This window comes from Malus domestica, chromosome 12, assembly GCF_042453785.1.
Source record: "Malus domestica chromosome 12, GDT2T_hap1".
Classification (NCBI taxonomy): domain Eukaryota; kingdom Viridiplantae; phylum Streptophyta; class Magnoliopsida; order Rosales; family Rosaceae; genus Malus; species Malus domestica.
Genome location: NC_091672.1, coordinates 7,991,820 through 8,011,363, shown reverse-complemented (window position 1 = coordinate 8,011,363; position 19,544 = coordinate 7,991,820). Strand labels below are relative to the sequence as shown.

The 19,544-nt window shown below is 37.4% G+C and overlaps 1 protein-coding gene across 1 annotated transcript; it reads right to left on the bottom strand.

The window, feature by feature from the left end:
- Positions 1-88: 88 nt before the first annotated feature.
- On the bottom strand, positions 89-16,863 carry LOC103449735 (disease resistance protein RPS4-like). The gene is made up of 9 exons (XM_029090680.2): positions 16,136-16,863; positions 11,180-12,296; positions 10,753-11,031; positions 9,661-10,632; positions 8,887-9,570; positions 7,908-8,780; positions 7,147-7,776; positions 6,403-7,026; positions 89-716 (listed from the first exon to the last, which is right to left on the bottom strand). The coding sequence occupies exons 1-9, from the start codon at positions 16,651-16,653 to the stop codon at positions 180-182; spliced, it is 6,234 nt and encodes a 2,077-aa protein (XP_028946513.1). The 5' UTR covers positions 16,654-16,863; the 3' UTR covers positions 89-179.
- Positions 16,864-19,544: the final 2,681 nt, after the last annotated feature.

Sequence of the window (19,544 nt, the reverse complement as noted above, 5' to 3'; positions counted from 1 at the left end):
GTTATCTCGCATATATATTTCTTGCATCATAGGGAGCATATCTGCTCTAGCGAATGTAGCTACACCCACGTCTGCGGAAGGGGAGAAATTATTAGTGACATTGACAAGCCTTTCTTTATTGGTGATGTTCCTCAATGCTGCTTTGTGAGTTCTACTACATGATCATTCCTGTCTCACCCTTATGAGGGTGTTTGCTTATTTTTCCCTTTCTTATCGCACAATGACGTCATATACTGCAATATGGCCTGAGTAAACTCTTCTTCATCATACTGGTATAGTAGGCGGAGACCACACTTATGGACACTGAAGGCCTCGTGATCGCTTACGACTGAAGCTTCTAGGGAACTGCATTCATTCAACTGATCTGAAAACCACGCTCGTGGTATGTAGGATACCCAAACGAATCCTCCTAGATGCAACCACATGAATTCTTCTTTGCTTGTGCAGTAGTGATGCAGAGAATTCCCTTTGTCCGATTCAAAATGACAACTAAGGTTGTGAGAAATTGCTGGGATATCCAAATTGTCAATCTCAGAAGTCAGATGCTCCAGGATTGCAAAGTTTGCACATACAGCCAATCCTAGCCAATTACTGTCCATGTTTAGATTTTGTGGCAAACTGATTGTTAGCGAGTAGTCATTGCTTTGATGGCCAAACCACTCTAGATCTATGTTTGAAGGGAAACATGAATTGTATACAGAGAAACGATCGAAGTCCTGTAAAGGAGGAGAGACAAGGAGTCAGATATGTAGATATATGTACATGTGTATATAATTCAGTTTGAGTTTGTGCAAGATGTCTTGTCTTTGACGAGTGAGAAAACCTCTCTTCTACTCAATAATCCTACTTTGATCCCATTATTGACAAGCTTGATTGTTTTATGCTATGGAATCATCATTTAGACCTTAGACTTTAGGTTTCTAATCTCGTATTAGTTAATCACGTTGATGTGAGGAGCAAAGTGTGATATTAAAAACCTAAAGGACCATTATATTGTAGAATTGTAAGTAATGAGCTGATTAGCAAATAAGAAGTCTTTAATGTTAATTGTGTATGCACTTAGTCTTATAGAATGACAAGTGTGAGGCTCCATTATGTAAGGCTAAAATAGCCCTATGTAGTGATCCTAGAAGTTAGCTAGATGTGTGGCTGAGATCAAATGCGATGTGTGTGGATCCAGCTAAGGCAAAAACGGTTGTGAAGTGCACACGTACGTGCTCATTTCTTCCATTAAGTGAAATATATCCTCTCTGCCATTTTTGCAGTAGAGAAGAAGAATATTCATTCCTTTTGCATCCCACAATCCTTTTCTTATCACCATCTTTGCATAACTCAGATAAATATTTCACACTAACATGGTATCAGAGCCAGGTTCTATCAATTGAATCTGGGTGTGAATCTGTGAAGCCACTGAGTTAACTCGAAGCTCGGTGAAGGTCGCCGAAATTCAAAATTTATCTGAGAAGAGAAATCAACATTCAGGCCAATCTTCTCCGGTGAGGACTATGAGTTCTGGAGAATTAAGATGGTAACGGTTTTCAAATCTCTTGGGTTATGGAATCTAATAGAAAAGGGGATTACAACCCCCGACTCAAAGAAGAAGAAGGAAGCTGAAGGGTCATCAGAAGATGCAGTCGATGAAGAAATGACTACTGTGTTCATGAGGGATGCGAAGACTTTAGGAATCATACAAAATGCAGTCTCTGACCAGATCTTTCCTCGGATTGCCAATGCTGATTTAGCTAAGATGGCATGGGATCTGTTGTATGGAGAATACCACGGTAGTGATCAGATTAGATCGGTAAAACTTCAAAATCTTAGACGAGAATTTGAATATGCTAGGATGCGAGATGATGAATCTCTATCTGGTTATCTTACAAGGTTGAATGATTTAATTAATCAGATGAAAACATTTGGTGAATCTCTTTCTAATGAGAGACTTGTGCAAAAGGTTCTTATTAGTTTAAGTAAACCATATGATCCTATCTATTTGGTTATAGAAAATACAAAATGCTTGGAGACTGTAGACTTGCAGGAGGTAATTGCAATCTTAAAGAGCCAAGAACAACGGTTTGATCTGCATATTGTTGATACTACTGGGAAGGCATTTACATCTCCCTCAGTGAGTCCAAATGGACAGAATATAAGTGGAGTTCAATCTGGTTCATCTCAGTTTCAGAAGAATTGGAATTCTAAGGGCAAGAAATGGGATTCAAAACCCAAGTTTCAAAAGAAATTTCATGCTAGTCCTGCACAAAATGCACAATTAATGGGTTCGACAGTTACAAAACCACAATGCAGGGTATGCTCTAAGTTTTACTTTGGTGAGTGTAGATATAAGGGGAAGCCTAAATGCTATAACTATGAAAAGTTTGGACACTGGGCTTGAGAGTGTACTGCATGCAAATCAGTACAAAAAGCTAACAGTGCTAATCAAATAGAGGTGACAGGGAACTTGTTTTATGCAAATAACACTATTTATGGATCAATTGACAATGGTGAATGGTATATTGACAATGGCTGTAGCAACCACATGACTGGAAATGAGAAGTTATTGGTTGATATAAGGACAAATGTGGTAGGCAAAGTACAAATGCCAACTGGTGAGCTTATGAATGTAGCTGGAATGGGAACACTAGTAATTGATACTTGTAAGGGCAGAAAATACATCAAGGAGGTAATTTATCTACTTGGATTGAAGGAGAACTTACTGAGTGTAAGACAAATGGATAAGCATGGGTATTATTTGTTGTTTGGAGGAAAAATGTGTAGCATTTTTTATAGTCATTCACTATAATGTCTTGTAATCAAAGTAGAAATGAAGAGGAATAGATGTTATCCTTTAGCACTATTACCTGATGATCATATAGCCTTGAAAACAAGTTTGTCTCATTCTACTTGGACCTGGCACAAAAGGCTAGGCCATCTGCATCTAAAGGGGTTAAAACAACTCAAAGAGAAGGAAATGGTGCATGGACTTCCATACTTAGAAGAAGTTGATGAAGTGTGTGAAGGTTGTTAGCTTGGAAAGCAACATAGAGAGTGGTTCGCAAAGAATCAGGCATGGAGAGTAAGCAATCCACTAAAGTTGATTCATGTGGATTTATGTGGACCTATACAAAATGAGTCCATAGCTGGTAATAAATATTTCATGCTTCTTGTAGATGACTGCACAAGAATGATGTGTGTTTATTTTCTCAGATACAAGTCAGATGCATTGAATTGTTTTAGAAAGTTCAAATCCATGGTAGAGCTACAAAGTGGTTTCAAAGTGAAGTGTCTAAGAAGTGACAAAGGGGGTGAATTCACATCTTGTGAGTTTAACAAGTTGTGTGAAGATGAGGGTATTTAAAGACAACCCTCTATGGCCTATACTCCACAACAGAATGGAGTTGTAGAGAGAAAGAACAGAACGGTAGTTGAAATGGAAAAAGCTATGCTTCATGATAAAGGATTACCTTACTATTTGTGGGCAGAATCTGTACACACAACTGTCTACATACTGAATATGTGTCTTACAAGAGCTCTCAGAGATATAACTCATTTTGAAGTATTCAATGGTCGAAAACCAGGGATTGCACATCTCAAAATCTTTGGTTATTTGTGCTATGTACACATATCAAGTGAGTTGAGACAGAAACTAGATGCAAAGAGTGTTAAGGGCATATTTGTGGGTTATGCCACTTGTGAAAAGGGGTACATAGTGTATGATCCTCTTACTAAGAAACTTATACTCTCGAGAGATGTTGTGTTTGATGAAAATGCAGCTTGGGAGTGGAAGAAGGTCTCTGAGAATTATGTAACTGTGCTTAATCATGATGAGCTATCTGAGATGCCTAAGAGTACATCACTTGGAGAAACTCCTGAAGGTCAGGACCATACTCAATCACCAAGCTTGTTGTCTTCCCATGAATTAGCAAGTGATATAAGTAGCAGTATGAGAAAGTCTCAAGCCTTTGATCACACTCCATTGAGGTGGAGGAACCTGGATGATGTTCTAACTCAATGCAATCTCTGCATTATGGAACCTGAAAAGTTTGATGAGGTAGCTAAGGATGAATCATGGATGATAGCTATGAAAGATGAATTGCAAATGATTGAAAAGAATGCATCATGGGAGCTAGTGGACAAACCAACTGATAAACCTATAATTGGGGTTAAATAGGTGTTCAAGACCAAGCTTAACCTTGATGGATCAATGCAGAAGAATAAAGCAAGGCTGGTAGCCAAGGGATATGCTCAGAAACTAGGTGTTGACTATAATGAGACTTTTGCACCTGTGGCTAAACTCGATACAATTCGAACACTAGTTGCATTGGCAGCACAGAAGAATTGGAAACTATACCAACTTGATGTCAAGTCTGCTTTTCTGAATGGAGTTTTTGAAGAGAAGGTTTATGTAGAACAACCAAATGGTTTTGTGATCAAGGGGAATGAAGACAAAGTGTACAAGCTTCATAAAGCTTTGTATGGCTTAAAACAGGCACCAAGGGCCTGGTATAGTGAAATTGACTCTTACTTTCCTCAATGTGGATTTGAAAAGAGTCAAAGTGAAGGCACTCTATATACTAAAACCAGAGGAGAAACAGAAATTCTGATTGTATCTCTATATGTAGATGACATTGTGTACACGGTCAACCAATGTTGGAGGAATTTAAGAGAGACATGATGACAAAGTATGAAATGACATATTTAGGGCTCTTGCATCATTTTCTGGGAATATGAGTCATCCAAACACACACAAGCATTTTTATTCATCAAGGAAAGTATGCTATATCTTTGTTGAACAAATTTGGCTTGAGTGAGTGTAAATATGTTGCTACACCTTTGGTTACAACTGAGAAGCTTAGTAAAGATGATGGCAGTGGTTCAGCAAATGAAGAACAATATAGGAAGATCATGGGAAACTTATTATATCTCACTGCTACAAGGCCGGATATAATGTATGCAGCAAGCTTATTGGCAAGATTTATGCACTGCCCCACCAATAAACACTATGGAACTGCCAAAAGAGTTCTCAGGTATATCAAAAGAACACTTGACTATGGTTTGGAATATGTGAAGGGAAGAAATGCAATTCTAATTGGTTACTGTGATAGTGACTGTCAAATCCCGGCCCGGGGCGGATCACTTCTCGGGCCCACTCCACCATCGTAGCACGATATTGTCCGCTTTGGGCCTCGACTACGCCCTCACAATTTTTGTTTCTGGGAACTCACATGAGAACTTCCCAGTGGGTCACCCATCATGGGATTGGTCTTGCGTACTACTCGCTTAACTTCGGAGTTCCGATGGAACCCGAAGCCAGTGAGCTCCCAAAAGGCCTCGTGCTAGGTAGGGATGGGAATATACATTTAAGGATCACTCCCCTGGGCGATGTGGGATGTTACAGTGATTGGGGTAGCTCAATTGATGACAGTAAAAGCACCACAGGGTATGCTTTCTCTTTTGGTAGTGGGATTTTCTCTTGGGCTTCAATCAAACAGAACTGTGTAGCTCTCTACTGCTGAAGCAGAGTATATTAGTGCATCAGAGGCAATTGCACAAGCAATTTGGCTCAAATTTGTGTTAGAGCACTTTGGTGAATTCCAAACTAAGGCTACTTCTCTTCAATACTCCTCTTCAGTGTGATAATATTGCTGCAATTGCCATCACAAAGAACCCTGTGTTTCATCAGAAAACTAAGCATATTGATCGAAGATATCACTTCATCAAGGATGCTTTACAGGAAGGAATCATTGATCTTGTTTACTGTCCTACAAATGAGCAACTAGCAGATATCTTCACAAAGTCATTGGCTAAGGACCGGTTCTGCTATCTCAGGAATAAACTTGGAGTGAAATCAGCTCAAAACTTAAAGGGGAGTGTAGAATTGTAAGTAATGAGCTGATTAGTAAGTAAGAAGTCTTCAATGTTAATTGTGTATGCACTTAGTCTTATAGAATGACAAGTGTGAGGCTCCATTATGTAAGGCCAAAATATCCATGTGTAGCAATCCTAGAAGTTAGCTAGATGTGTGGCTGAGATCAAATGTGATGTGTATGGATCCAGCTAAGGCAAAAACAGTTGTGAAGTGCACACGTGCATGCTCATTTCTTCCATTAAGTGAAATATATCCTCTCTGCCATTTTTGCAGTAGAGAAGAAGAACATTCATTCCTTTTGCATCCCACAATCCTTTTCTTATCACCATCTTTGCATAACTCAGATGAATATTTCACACTAACATATATACCCTAAATAATCAACCAAATGGGATCAAAGTTGAAGAGAATTAATTAGAAAATATTTCTTAATGCATAAGAGGATGTCCTGCACATAGAATTTCTGCAAATAGTTCAGGTGTGTAAATAATTATAAATGTGTGTGGGAAGAGAGCGAGAGAGTATAAAGAAAATCATACCCATTTTCTGTGACTCGGCTTTACTAATCTTTCAAGATGAGGTTTCGTAATGTAGCTGCTACATCTACTAGATGATTCCGAGTTACCCTCAGCGCATTGCTTATTTTTGCCCTTCTTATCTGACAACAACATCATATTGTGAAATAAGGCCTCCTCAAACTCTTCCTGATCATGCTGATTTACAAGGCCTAGCCCACAACTATGCACATTACATGCTTCATGATCGCTTGCAATTGAAGCCTTCAGGATACTGCATCCATTCAACTGATCCAAAAATGATGCTCGTGGTATATAAGCTACCCAAATGAATCCCCCGAAATATAACCACTGGAATTCTTCATTGGTGGTGCAGTAGTCATGGAGAGGTTCTATTGTACCTCTTTCTGATTCCAAATGACATATCAGATGGTGGGGAATATCTCGATTCAAATTGTCTAGCTCAGCAGTTGGATTTTCCCCAACGGAGAAGTAAGCACGTAGAGCCAATCCTTTCCAATTAGTGTCACTATACAAATTTGGTGGTAGTGGAATTATTACCGAGGAACCATTGCTCTGATCCCCAAACCACTCTAGACTGATGCTTGAAGGGAAACAAGCATTATAGATCGAATAACAGTCAAAAATCTGTAGAGGATAGACAAGGTGTGAGATATACGTTTAAATATATATATGCGTGTGTGTGTGTGAGAGAGAGAGAGAGAGAGAGAGAGAGAGAGAGAGAGAGAGAGAGAGAGGGAACCCTACCCATTTCTTATCACTGGGCTGCTCTGATTTCTCAAGATGAGGATTTACAATGTCGACGCCTGTAATACTAGATGATCCTACCTCACAGTCCTGGTTTTGTTTTTCTTCCCCTTCATTAATATCAGACAAGGAAGTCATGCAGTGCATTATGGTCTCCTTGAGCCCTTCTTCATCTTTCAGATATATAAGACGGAGCCCACACCTATGCACACCCAAGCTTCCACAATCGCTTACAATTGAAGCCTCCAGGTGCCCTCCTTCATTCAACTGATTCGAAAACCAACATCGTGGTATATAGGACAACCAAATGAATCCTCCCATACGATTCAACCACTTGAATTCTTGCTTGGGGGTGCAATAGCTATGGGGAGAATCCAGAGAACCTTTATCAGTTTCTAAAAGACATGTAAGATTGTGAGAAATATCGAGATCCAAATTTTCATGGTCGGTAGTTGAATGGTCGAGGACTGAAAAGTATGCACATAAAGCTAGTCCCCTCCAATTGGTGTCTTCACATAGATTTGGTGGTAGAGAGACTTTTACAGAGTGATCTCTGCTTTTACCCTCGAACCAGTCTATAATCTCATTGGGAGGGAAACAAGAATTATATATCAAGTCACGGTCGAAGTCCTGCAAAACATGAGAGATAGGATAGATGAATATTTATACATATATATTGGTAGATATACACACACACACACACACACACACACACACACACACACACAGAAAGAGCGCCAAAACTCAAACTATAATTTTACCAGGAGCCGACTCTGATCCAAGCTTATATTGTTGGCATGACCATAAGAACAAACAATCTCCTGCTGTAGAAATTCGTAATTAATTCCTAAAGAAAGAGCAATCTCCCGTCGTAGAAAGTCCCAATTACTTCCTGTTGCTTCATCCTGACAAGCTGATGTTCTTTTTCTTTCTTGTTGAGATTCCTCAGCAGAGTCAGTTTTTGGGCGAAAATCAAGTGGCATGAAACGAGGACAAACTTCGCTCACTGAGCTGTGCTCCGTGGATTTGGCTGCTTCAAGAAAATTCATTAACAAACTTGTACATCCCAAACTAATTCCATTATATTTCTTGGTATCTGTAAAATCACCAGTTCCGTAGTAAACAGGGCGACCCGTTGTGGTGGTGCAATGGGTTATTGTTTGGATTAACCCTTTCAAGTCTTGGTCGTATACTAGACGCATCCCGCACATTTCAACCTTCACACCTGGAGTTCTACATCCAAATAAAGCTTGAATGAAGCGACACCGATTCAAGCGTTCCGGAAAACGTACTCGTGGTATATGAACAATAAGGAGTCGATGTGACCCCACATTGTTATCCAACGGGGACCATAACATTAGTCGATGCATCAGTGCTTCCACACCCACAGCTTCAATAGGTGTATACAAATGACACTCATAGTAAATGCGGCCAAATTGAACACCTTGAGGCAGACTGCAAACAACATATAGAGAAAGTCCCGCCCATTTCTCATCATTATGCAGATACGGAGGTAGAGTTAAGTTGACCGTGCATGCAGACGTAGTGCTCTGTTCACTGAACCATTGTAATTTTTCTCGTCGAGAAAAAATAAAACCATAATCGTGGATATTTGGCAGGCCCCTCCGCAATCCCTATACATGCATTCACACTCATGATATCAGTAATCAAGTTGTCATTTTTGTTGTGTGCGTATGAGAGAGAGAGAGAGAGAGAGAGAGAGAGAGAGAGAGAGAGTACCTCAAATAGTTTTTCAAGCAATGACACTACGTTTCTTCTCAATTGACCTACAATGGGAGTTGAACTAGTAGTTTCTTCTTTTTGTAATTCTTGTTGAATTTGAACCCCACTTGTCGACGGAACACTTCTCATACCATCTTCGTTTTCGTCTTCTTCTTCAGGCTGATGGCCGTTACAGAAATTTTTATTGTGCTTAATCATTTTACTGACAAATGTGGTCACGTGTTCCGAGTTTATTTGACTCGCCCCACACTCTTTCACTTTTACTTCTGGGCTATCAGGTGTAATCAAAGCTCGGATGAAGCGTTTATTTGAACATTCTTCAAGGCCAGTTCGTGGTATATACAACCAATGTATAAATGGTCCAGTGAAATCAAGATCACCGTAATTAAGCACTTGGGGACGTTCATGAGGATCTTCAGTTGTATAGAGATCAATGCGGAAATTGCGAGTGAGGTTTGATTGCGATTTCTCATCAAATTCTGGCTCATCTTCCAAATTATCATGCTTCTGTGCAGCTACACAGACAAAACATAGAGCAAGTCCCATCCATTTACTTATACCATCAACATCACGAGGCAGTGGGATTGCTACACTGGATTCAGTACTCTGACGGCTCAACCATGCTGGAATTTTATTTGATCGATAAGAATATTCTAACATAGTACTGCGATGAATTGAATCCTGTAAAATAGAAGCGAGATAAGTTAAAAAAAAAAAAAAAAAAAAACAGCTAATTAGAAAGGTGGATGGAGAGAGAGAGAGAGAGAGGACCTCAAAGTATGTTTGATAGGACTCCCTCAAAAGATATTTAGGCGGTAGCCAATATGCCTGACCTTTGGTTTTATCACTTCGGCGATCTATAAAACTAAATCCAGCAGCAGTTGAATTCCATACCATTATTTTATCTGAATGTGCTCCCTCCAACAAGGGACAATTATGTGCCCTTACCCATCTTATACTAAATGGAAGTCTTGGCCAGGACCGAAGCTTGCTACAATCATCCAATACAAGTTCTCCAAGTTGAGAAAGTTGAGAGATGCTTTCAGGTACTTCACTTATAGCAGTCCCGCCAGCATAAAGCTCCTGTAAACATTCTAAACTCCCCAAGTTCTCTGGCAACTCGTCAAGATTCGAACACCCTGAGAGGTTGAGAATTTGAAGTAACGTCAAACTAGTACAAATGGTTGCTGGCAAACTGCAAAGGTTTTTGCAATATCTGAGATAAAGCTTGCTAAGCCTGGTCAGATCCTTGATTGATGCTGGTAGCTGTTTTATAGCTGTCCCGCTTGCATCAAGCTCCAGTAAACAGTTTAAACAACCAAGGTTTTCTGGCAACTCTTTAAGATTCGCACACCCTGAGATGGTCAAAGTTTGAAGGGATGTCAAACTAGTACAAATGATGTCAGGCAGACTCAAAAGGTTCTTGCAGTCTTTGAGATTGAGCACAGTAAGTCCGGTCAGATGCTTGATTGATGTCGGTAGCACTTCTATAGCTGTCCCATCTAAATACAGTTCCCTTAATTGTTTCATGTCTTCTCCAATCTCTGGAAGCTTTTCAAGTCTGGAACATCCCGAAAGAATGAAAGTCATAAGAGATCTCAAGTTGATTATATCGGGAACCTCAGACAAGCATGTGCAACCTTTAAGGATTAGCTGCTCAAGGTTTGGGACTTTGCCGAAGTCGGGGGTCTCGATCAACTTTTCACAATCAGTAAGGTTGAGTATTACCAACGTTTCCAAAGGCTGTAAAGAAAAAGGGAGGAAAATGTATATGTTTAAGTATAAGTAGCATTCTCCGAAAGCCTTATATTTGTCAAATAAATTCAGCAATAAGAAATACATGGAGTATATAAACATTATTACCTTCTCAAATTCCTCCCATAATTTCTCTATTTTGCTTCCAGGCAAGTGCAGTTCAACAAGGTTTTCGGGTTCAAAACTTGAAGGCAGCAATTTTAAAGGATATTCGTGCCATTCCAAGAACCTTAACTCATCTGAAAGAGACTCCACGCATCCAGAAAATATCACATTGTGAATTTTCAACAATTTTAGATCGTCCATATTTAAGAATGTGTCTTTCTTCAAGTGTACTTTCTCTTCCTTAGGCGAGCTTAAGAAAATGCCTTTAACAGCATCTGTCCCCTATAGCCATTGGAAAAAAAAAACACAGCATTGAAAATCCAATAAAAAAAAATCAAATTCAAATAAAGTATGTATCTTACCTCTAAAATTATAACTAGACAACTTTTTAATCGAGATAAAAACATGAGCATTCCATTAAACTTCTCACCTTATATTTCTTTATTACATGAAGGGCATCTGTGCAAAGCCACAATCTGCTGCGTTTTCCCTTCTCTTCATTTTCTCCACGAACAATTTCTCTGCCCATTTTTTGTAGTAAATCATGCATCCACAATTTTCCTCCTATGATGCTTACCAAATTTTTCTCGCGTAGAATCTTTATATTGCTACCTGGATAGTAGCCACAACTTTCAAATATCTTTTTTACCCGACAAACATCCTCCCCATTGAAGAAACATGCGACGTCCAAAAACATTTTCTTCTGTTCTGAATGCGTTAATCCATAATAACTTACTTTAAGAGTACCAATAATTCTCTCCTCGCCTGAATAATTATGATCTTTCAAAGAAGCCAACGTGCTGGACCATTCTTCCACACTTCTTTCCAGGAGGGAGGAACCCAACACTTCAAGAGCCAAAGGAAGACCATCACATTGATCTACAAATTCATAAGACAATTTCTCATAGCCATTTATAGGACAATCCTCGTTGAAGGCTTTCCGGCAGAAGAGAAGAAGAGCTTCCTTGTCAGTAAGTTTCTCAACCTTGTATAGTAATTTTGGCTTATACTTTGTCAACAGCGTTTCATCTGTTGTGGTTACAATGATTCTGCTACCCTTACCAAACCGGTTATAAAAATTTTTGCCATCCTTTCCAGCTACAGCTTCTATTTGTTCTAATTCATCCACGTTGTCGAGAATTATCAGAACCCGTTTGCGGCACAATCTCTCACTTATCACTTTGTTGACATCCTTCGTAGTTACTTTTCTATCCAATAAGTGATCACATAGTTGTTCTTGGATGTGAAATAAACTTTGTTTTTTAGATATCTCTCCAACCTTAGAAATGAAACTGAAACCTTCAAATTCATTGCGAATTCTTTGAGAAAGAGCTTTTGCAATGGTACTCTTACCAACTCCTGGCATCCCACAAATCCCAATTATACAAACTTCTTCCGACCCTATAGACGAACGCATGTTGGATTCGATTTTATCTACTTGATCCGTACCAACGAAGTCCTTTAGATCATTTGACAACATGTGATTTGTGTTATTCAATTCACCGAAAATACGTTCAACTATCTGTCCAATCGGTTGTGTCTCGTATCTGCCAAACAGTTGAAGCATAATGTTAAGTATTTGGGATCAGTAGAATATGGGTTAAAACATACTCGTTAACAGGTTACAATCATTTAGTTTCTCAGTATACAGTTTTTGGGCATTAAATAATTTCACAATCACTTAGCATGTATTCAAATATAAGATAAGCATGGGTTGATGATCTATCTGTGTATCTGTAGGTTTTGGTTTTTAGCTTTCATATTTGAGTTGAGTGTAAATATATCGTTGAATCATAAATAAAGTGCCTTTTGTTTCTTGGTGAATTAACCTGCCTTTTCTAAACAAGGAAAGAGAGAAAAATAAGTATATAAAAATACCTACAAAAAATTGGGAAGGATAGTTCTACGTCTTCAAGTTTTAAATGTTTCTGATATGAACCCCATTAAATCTCATATGGGTACCAATTTTAAGGAAATGAAGCATGACATATATGTTGTTTGGCCTTAAAGATTCTTGACCAAATGTAACTTCTATTGATTCAAATTAAGGACCATTTTATTTGGACTAAGATGCAATCCATTTGGTTTAGTTTAAAAGTGGCACATTGCTGTGTACTCAAAAATGATGGTTATATGCTTACTTCTTGCTAAAAAAGTTCTGGATTTCTTTAACTTCTATATGAGATGGTTTTTGTTGTGTTTTATATTCTAAGCTCAAATATGAAATATCTTGCAGCGTAGAATTTTGGGCACAAGAAATATAATCACGGTTGCTCAAGGTACACATTAGTAAAATTTCAGGCTCGTTTGTCTTATTAATTTGCTATGTTGTTTATTTGCATGTCACTGTAATTCAAACTAATCTTTTAAGGAATTACATTAAAGATTGAATTTTGATGGTTTTATCAAGTTGACACAAATCAATCAATTTTTTTTGACAGATTACGGATTTTGATGTAAGTTTCAGAAACGATTGATATAATGCCCATCAAATTACCTTAATTTTTATAATATAAACCTGGAAATATAATGATTATTGGATGTGTATTTATTTAGGGGTTTTGAACTTTAATTCTTGAAGAATATTAAAATTTAATAAAAATCTAGTGTTAGATTGGATATTGATTTTAGTCATTTAATGTGTACTTAATCAAATTTATATTATATATATTTTTTAATATTTAATAGATATCGTATTTAATGTATTACATAAAATTTTAAATTCATTATTATACACATTTTAATTCATTAATTTGATTTTACTTCCTCTAATTAGTGTACCTAAACGTCTGTATCATAATATATTTTACTAAATTAGTGTACCGAAATGTTCGTACCTAAATATATGTACTGAATTAGTGGCACATAAGAAAATATGCAAAAACATAAATGTACACGAAAATTCTTTACCTAAATATATGATACTAAACTAGTGTACCAAAATGTCAGTACCTAAATATATTATACTAAAATAGTATACCGAAATGTTCGTACCGAAACATATTATACCAACCTAGTGTACCGAAATGTTCGTACCTAAATATATTATAAAGAATTTGTGGCACACAAGAAAATATGCAAAAATATTAGTGTATAGAAAAATCTCTACGAAAATATTTTCTTATATAAGATACTTCCCATAATGAGAATTAAAATTTATAATATTTTCATAAAGTTTAATTTATGAACACCATAAAATTATAAATAAAAAAGAGAGACATTGAATACATATGCTGACATTAAATAGAGTCACCCATCATGGGATTGCTCTCGCACGAACTCGCTTAACTTTGGAGTTCTGATGGAACCCGAAGCCATTGAACTCCCAAAAGGCCTCGTGCTAGGTAGAGATGAGAATATACATATAAGACTTACAAGATCCACTCCCCTGGACGATGTGAGATGTTATAGTTTATGTTGCCAATTTTTGTTGTTTAACATTTAATTAAATTTGTTCTCATTCTATTTGCTACAATTTATAGCTTATGCCATAAGGAACGTTAGGTTATTATATTGATATGTGCTTCACTTATTTTTTTATATTGTGATTTCTTTTGAAATTAATATAATTAAAACAAATTATTTTATTTGGGAACTATTATTAGCACTCCAAAAATCTCATTCTACACTCCTCACAAATGTATTTTTCTTTCTAATTATAGAAAGTTTGGAGTGCCAATGAGATTTTTGGAGTGCTAATAACAATTCTCTTTTATTTAAATCAAATATAATTTATAATTATGAATTATAAAATAAATAAAAAAGAAATTGTAAAGTTTGGCCAACGAATACTTCCGTCGAGCATGCATTTTTCCTTTTTTTTTTTTCAAATTTCTTGCTCGATGACAATTTCTTTAGGAATTTTTTTTCTTCTAGAAAATAGATTTTTTTTTTCGTCAAAGGATAAATTTATTACCAACACCACTAATTACAAAACAAAAGGTCCAAATAGAAGAGAAGTCCAAAAAGAAGATGAACCATAAAATACAAAATGGCCCAAAGACAGTTTTGGAGCCCAGCATACAAAAAAACCCTAACAAAACTATAGTCCTTGTAGCCATCACCGCCGCATCATACTTCTCGCTCCACGCCACGAGCAACCCGATTAGTTGCCCCCTTCGATGTCTTGCAACCACACCAACACAAACCCCAAATCTGATTAAGAGAAAGGTTGCAGCATCCTTCCAAGACCACCACAACAACGATCGCCGCCGCATATTAAAGAAGCTACAGACTTTGTAGCTACACGAAGACTGCGGCAAGACAAATCTCACGGCCAACATCGCCAACAAAGGCGAACAGGGGGAAAGACCAACACAAGCCAACAAAGGTGGTGGTGTAAACACTAGAGCCGAAGCTCTACACACCCTCCAAAGATTGTGCGATGAATCACAAAGAAAATAGATGGCAATCGATCGAAATTGTAGATGTTTGGAAATATGATCGAACCCATTGATGAAAATGATGGAGATGGATATGGAGGAAACGGGTGATGTGGAATTAAGATGGTAGGATCAAAAGGAAAATAGGGCAACATAGTGATGATAGCAGGAGGAAAGAAACAGGGAAGATAAGCAAGCAAACAACAAGAAGAAAAGGAAAAGAAAAAAACAGAGGAGAACCATGGGACTGCCACCAACCCTAGCCACAGCTAGAGTTGGCTTCAAAGATTGGATGCACTCACACAAAGGGGAGAAGAACTCTCACATACGGAGAGAGAGGCTCTCACAAACGGAGAGAAAAATATAGGATGAATGACCATCAGGACATAAATTTCTAGAAAATAGAACTTTGGGCAACGAAATAGTAGAAAATTCGTTAGGCAAAATTGTAAAATTTTCGTCATTTAGGATACCATTGTAGTTCATCAATAGGTTTTACCAACCAAATATTGTCGTCGGACAATTAGATTCGTTAGCCCAAATTGGTCAATTCACTTGGCTCGACAAAATTGTCGTTGGTAATTTCATCGGGCAAATAATGTTTGCCTGACAAAGTTTTAAAATTCATCGAGCAAACGTTTGTGTGACAAGTTTTATCAGATGAATTTGTGTAGGGCAGAACATTAGGCGATGAAACCTTATTTGGCTCACAGAAATCCTTTCATCTGGAAAGAGGGTGTTTTTCTTGTAGTGTTCGTTTCTCCTTTTCATCATATACTTTTCCTATATCTTAAAGATAAAAAATTAAACCAAACCAAATAGTTACCGAATGAGCTATATTTTTGCGAGTTTCAAAATTGAACTAATTGATAATCGAAAATAGCTACCAAAAACTAAAAACCGAAAATTAAAATAGTTGTCAAACAAACATTAAGAAAAACATATATTGAAATGAGAAATTTTCAACCTAAACAAATGAAATACATAACAGAAGCACCACATACCTATAATGTCTTAGATCAAATCCTGAAAGGTCGGCTATTGTAGTCAGTGAACTCTTCCACCTTGTCACCTTCTCTGTTTCTCCTTCGAAATCTTTTTCATGTTTAGCAAACGCCTCTTCAAAACAAACTCCGGTCTGTTTTCGGACTTCTGACGGTGTCACGTCATAGAATACCGGCAGAATCAGTCTAGACTCATCGTTTGCCGCAAGTTCAACCATACTTGCAAGTTCATCCAGGCACCATGTGGAGGTTGCGTAGTTTCTCGAAAGAACAACGACGAAAATTTGCGATTCTGCGATTGCTTCGGCGAGTTCCTTTGAGATGGGTTTTCCGCTCTCGAGTTGTTCTTCATCCCTGAAAGTGTGGATCCCGTCTCGAACTAGAGCATTGTACAAATGGTCAGTGAAACCTTTCCGAGTGTCCAAACCTCTAAAACTCACGAAAACCTCGTATTTCAGTGGAGGGGTCGGAAAAGGTGGCAAAGGTGACGAGGTTTTGGTGGTCATGGGATCAGCCATTGGAGACTAATCACCAGCAAACAAACTGGTAATTAATGGAAGCTTTGGCAAGTTGTTGCTTAGAAGTGTTTGCAGAACTAGCTAGCTTGGTATAGCTGCGAAGAATCACAAGTAAACGGACTCAGAACCGCAATACAAGGACATCAACTTTTATGACACGAGTAGTTACGAGTACATTGTACATCTGCATCATTAAATTAAGAGTCATTAAATTAAGAGTTATTTGTTGCTTTGTTCTCTGAACTTGTTACGAGTACATTGTACATCTGCATCATTAAATTAAGAGGTATTTGTTGCTTTGTTCTCTGAACTTGTATGCAGCTGCCAATTTTTCGTCTGAACTTTAATTTTAGCCGATTACCCCTATGAACTTTTTAAATTAGCCAATTTCCTCCTTAAACTTTAATTTTAGACGATTACCCCCTGAACTGTTATAAATAGCCAATTCCTCCTTTGGCGTTAGATTTTAAAAACTTTCATTCAATTTTTCATCCATCCAATGTTTCATCCTTTTTGCCCTCATACAGTTGTCATGTGTTGTTTCCGTGATCAAGATGGATGAAAACTTTTAAAATCTAAAGCAAGGGGAAATTGGCTATTTATAAAAGTTCAGGGGGTAATAGACTAAAATTAAAGTTCATGGGGGAAATTAGCTAATTATAAAGGTTTAAGGAGGTAATTGACTAAAATTAAAGTTCACAGGGAAAAATTAACAGCTCTATACAAATTCAGATGATAGATCGACAAATATACCTTAAATTAATGATATAATGTTATGTGAATAAAAAATTGTATTTGATATTATATTATTAACACAAAACATGATGTACGAGAGTCACATATATTATAAGACTTCGACGACAAGAATACAAAAATAACTCTCGGACTGGTGGAGTGCGTACCCGCAGCTGAATAAAGGGCAACCTAGTACTATATTAATATTATATGTTAGCAAAAGCTGGGAATTTTTATAGGTAAACAGCCAAAAGAGCAGAAGCTTCAAAGTCCCTCCACGATGACTGGTTTTTTTTAATGTTAACTTGTTTGATTTTCTCGTGTAAATAGGAATTTTAGTTTTATTTTATGGCAAGTTGTTTGATTTTCTTGTCTGAGATCTTAAAAAAAATACGGAGACAAAAACAAAATGATAGTGTGAACGTGAACCTGCTTCCCTTTTTTTCATATCGACAAATATACCTTAAATTAATGATATAATGTTATGTGAATAAAAATTTGTACTTGACATCATATTATTAACACAAAACATGAAGATAGTAATGTAGGAGAGCCATATATATTATAAGACTTCGACGACAAGAATACGAAAATAACTCTCGGACTGGTGGAGTGCATACCCCGCAGCTGAATGCAGGGCAACCTAGTACTATGTTAATATTATATGTTAATCAAAAGCTGGGAATTTTTATATTTAAACAGCCAAAAGAGCACAAGCTTCAAAGTCCCTCCACGATGACTAGTTTTTTTAATGTTAACTTGTTTGATTATCTCGTGTAAATAGGAATTTTAGTTTTATTTTATGGCAAGTTGTTTGATTTTCTTGTCTGAGATCTTAAAAAATACGGAGACAAAAACAAAATGATAGTGTGAACGTGAACCTGCTTGCCCTTTTTTTTTTGTGGGGCTCGACGTTCGAGAATTAATAAATCAAGCAAGTCCACAATGGATGCCATTGCATTGCCAATTCCATTGATTTATTAAAAGAGATTTGAAAATATACAACCACGCGTTTGAATCCTTAGTCTTAATGTGGCTATTTTATCTGACAAGAAGGAGAAGGCCGGCGGCAAGGGTAGAGAGAGGAGAGATGTGTTTGTAGAATTATAGAAGAATTATATGTTGATGATTTGTTATTCACTCTACGTAGTGCATTTATTTATAGTAGTAAAATGAGAGAATAACTCCTTCATCCCCAAGGAATACAAGTTCATATAGGAAAGAATAACTAGAATCAAATCTAATATATGATTTACACAATCACACTTAAACTAGAAAAGTTCACAACACTCCCCTTTGAGTGTGTAAATACTCAAGGTAGATTTCAGCATCATGCAGAAGTTGAGGAAGTCGACTTGTCGGCACTAATTATGGGAACAACGCTTATTCTCAATAAGGTAAGACCTTGCATAAAGTAGTAAGTCTCACTGAAAAACCCTAAGGTTATGGCAAAAACCCGAGTAGGGACAAAATCCATAGTTTAAGGAAAAATGCATGAGTAATGCAAAGTCAAATGAAACGTCTACGGGACGTCATCAGGGAAATGATCAACCCAAGGTGGGTGCCTCGTTAATACCTAGTTAGGTAGCAAAAACCCAGTGGGATAAATGCTCCTAATCGTAGGGAAAAGAGTACATTAAGATAGGAGTGGGCACAGGCCGGATCGGGCCGAGCCGAGCCGAATTTTGAAGGGACCAGACCGGACCTGGACTTAGAAGAGACGAGCCAGACCAAGCCAAGGATTACATTTTCTAATATAGGAACCAGACCTAACCCGGCCCGTTTGAAATGGGCTAGTTCGGGCCGAGTCCACAGGTCCTTTTTTTTTTTTTTAGTTTACTAAAAAATCACTCAAATTCTCAAAAATTCATTCCTAGTATAGATTCATTACCAGTACACACTGCAGTGTACAAATTTTGGACAAAAGAAGACTAGTACTTTCTTCCAATCAGCAGAGTAGCCCCACTTTCTTCTAAACGTTCACACGAAATTCAAAAATATTAATCAAGACAATCCCTTGAAATTTAAAAAATATAATTAAACGTCTTTCTCATTCATTTCTTTCGTCTCCCGAGGAATATTAATCAAGACAATCCCTCGAAACTAAAAAAAAATAGAATTAATAGTCTTTCCCATTCCTTTCTTTCATCTCTCAA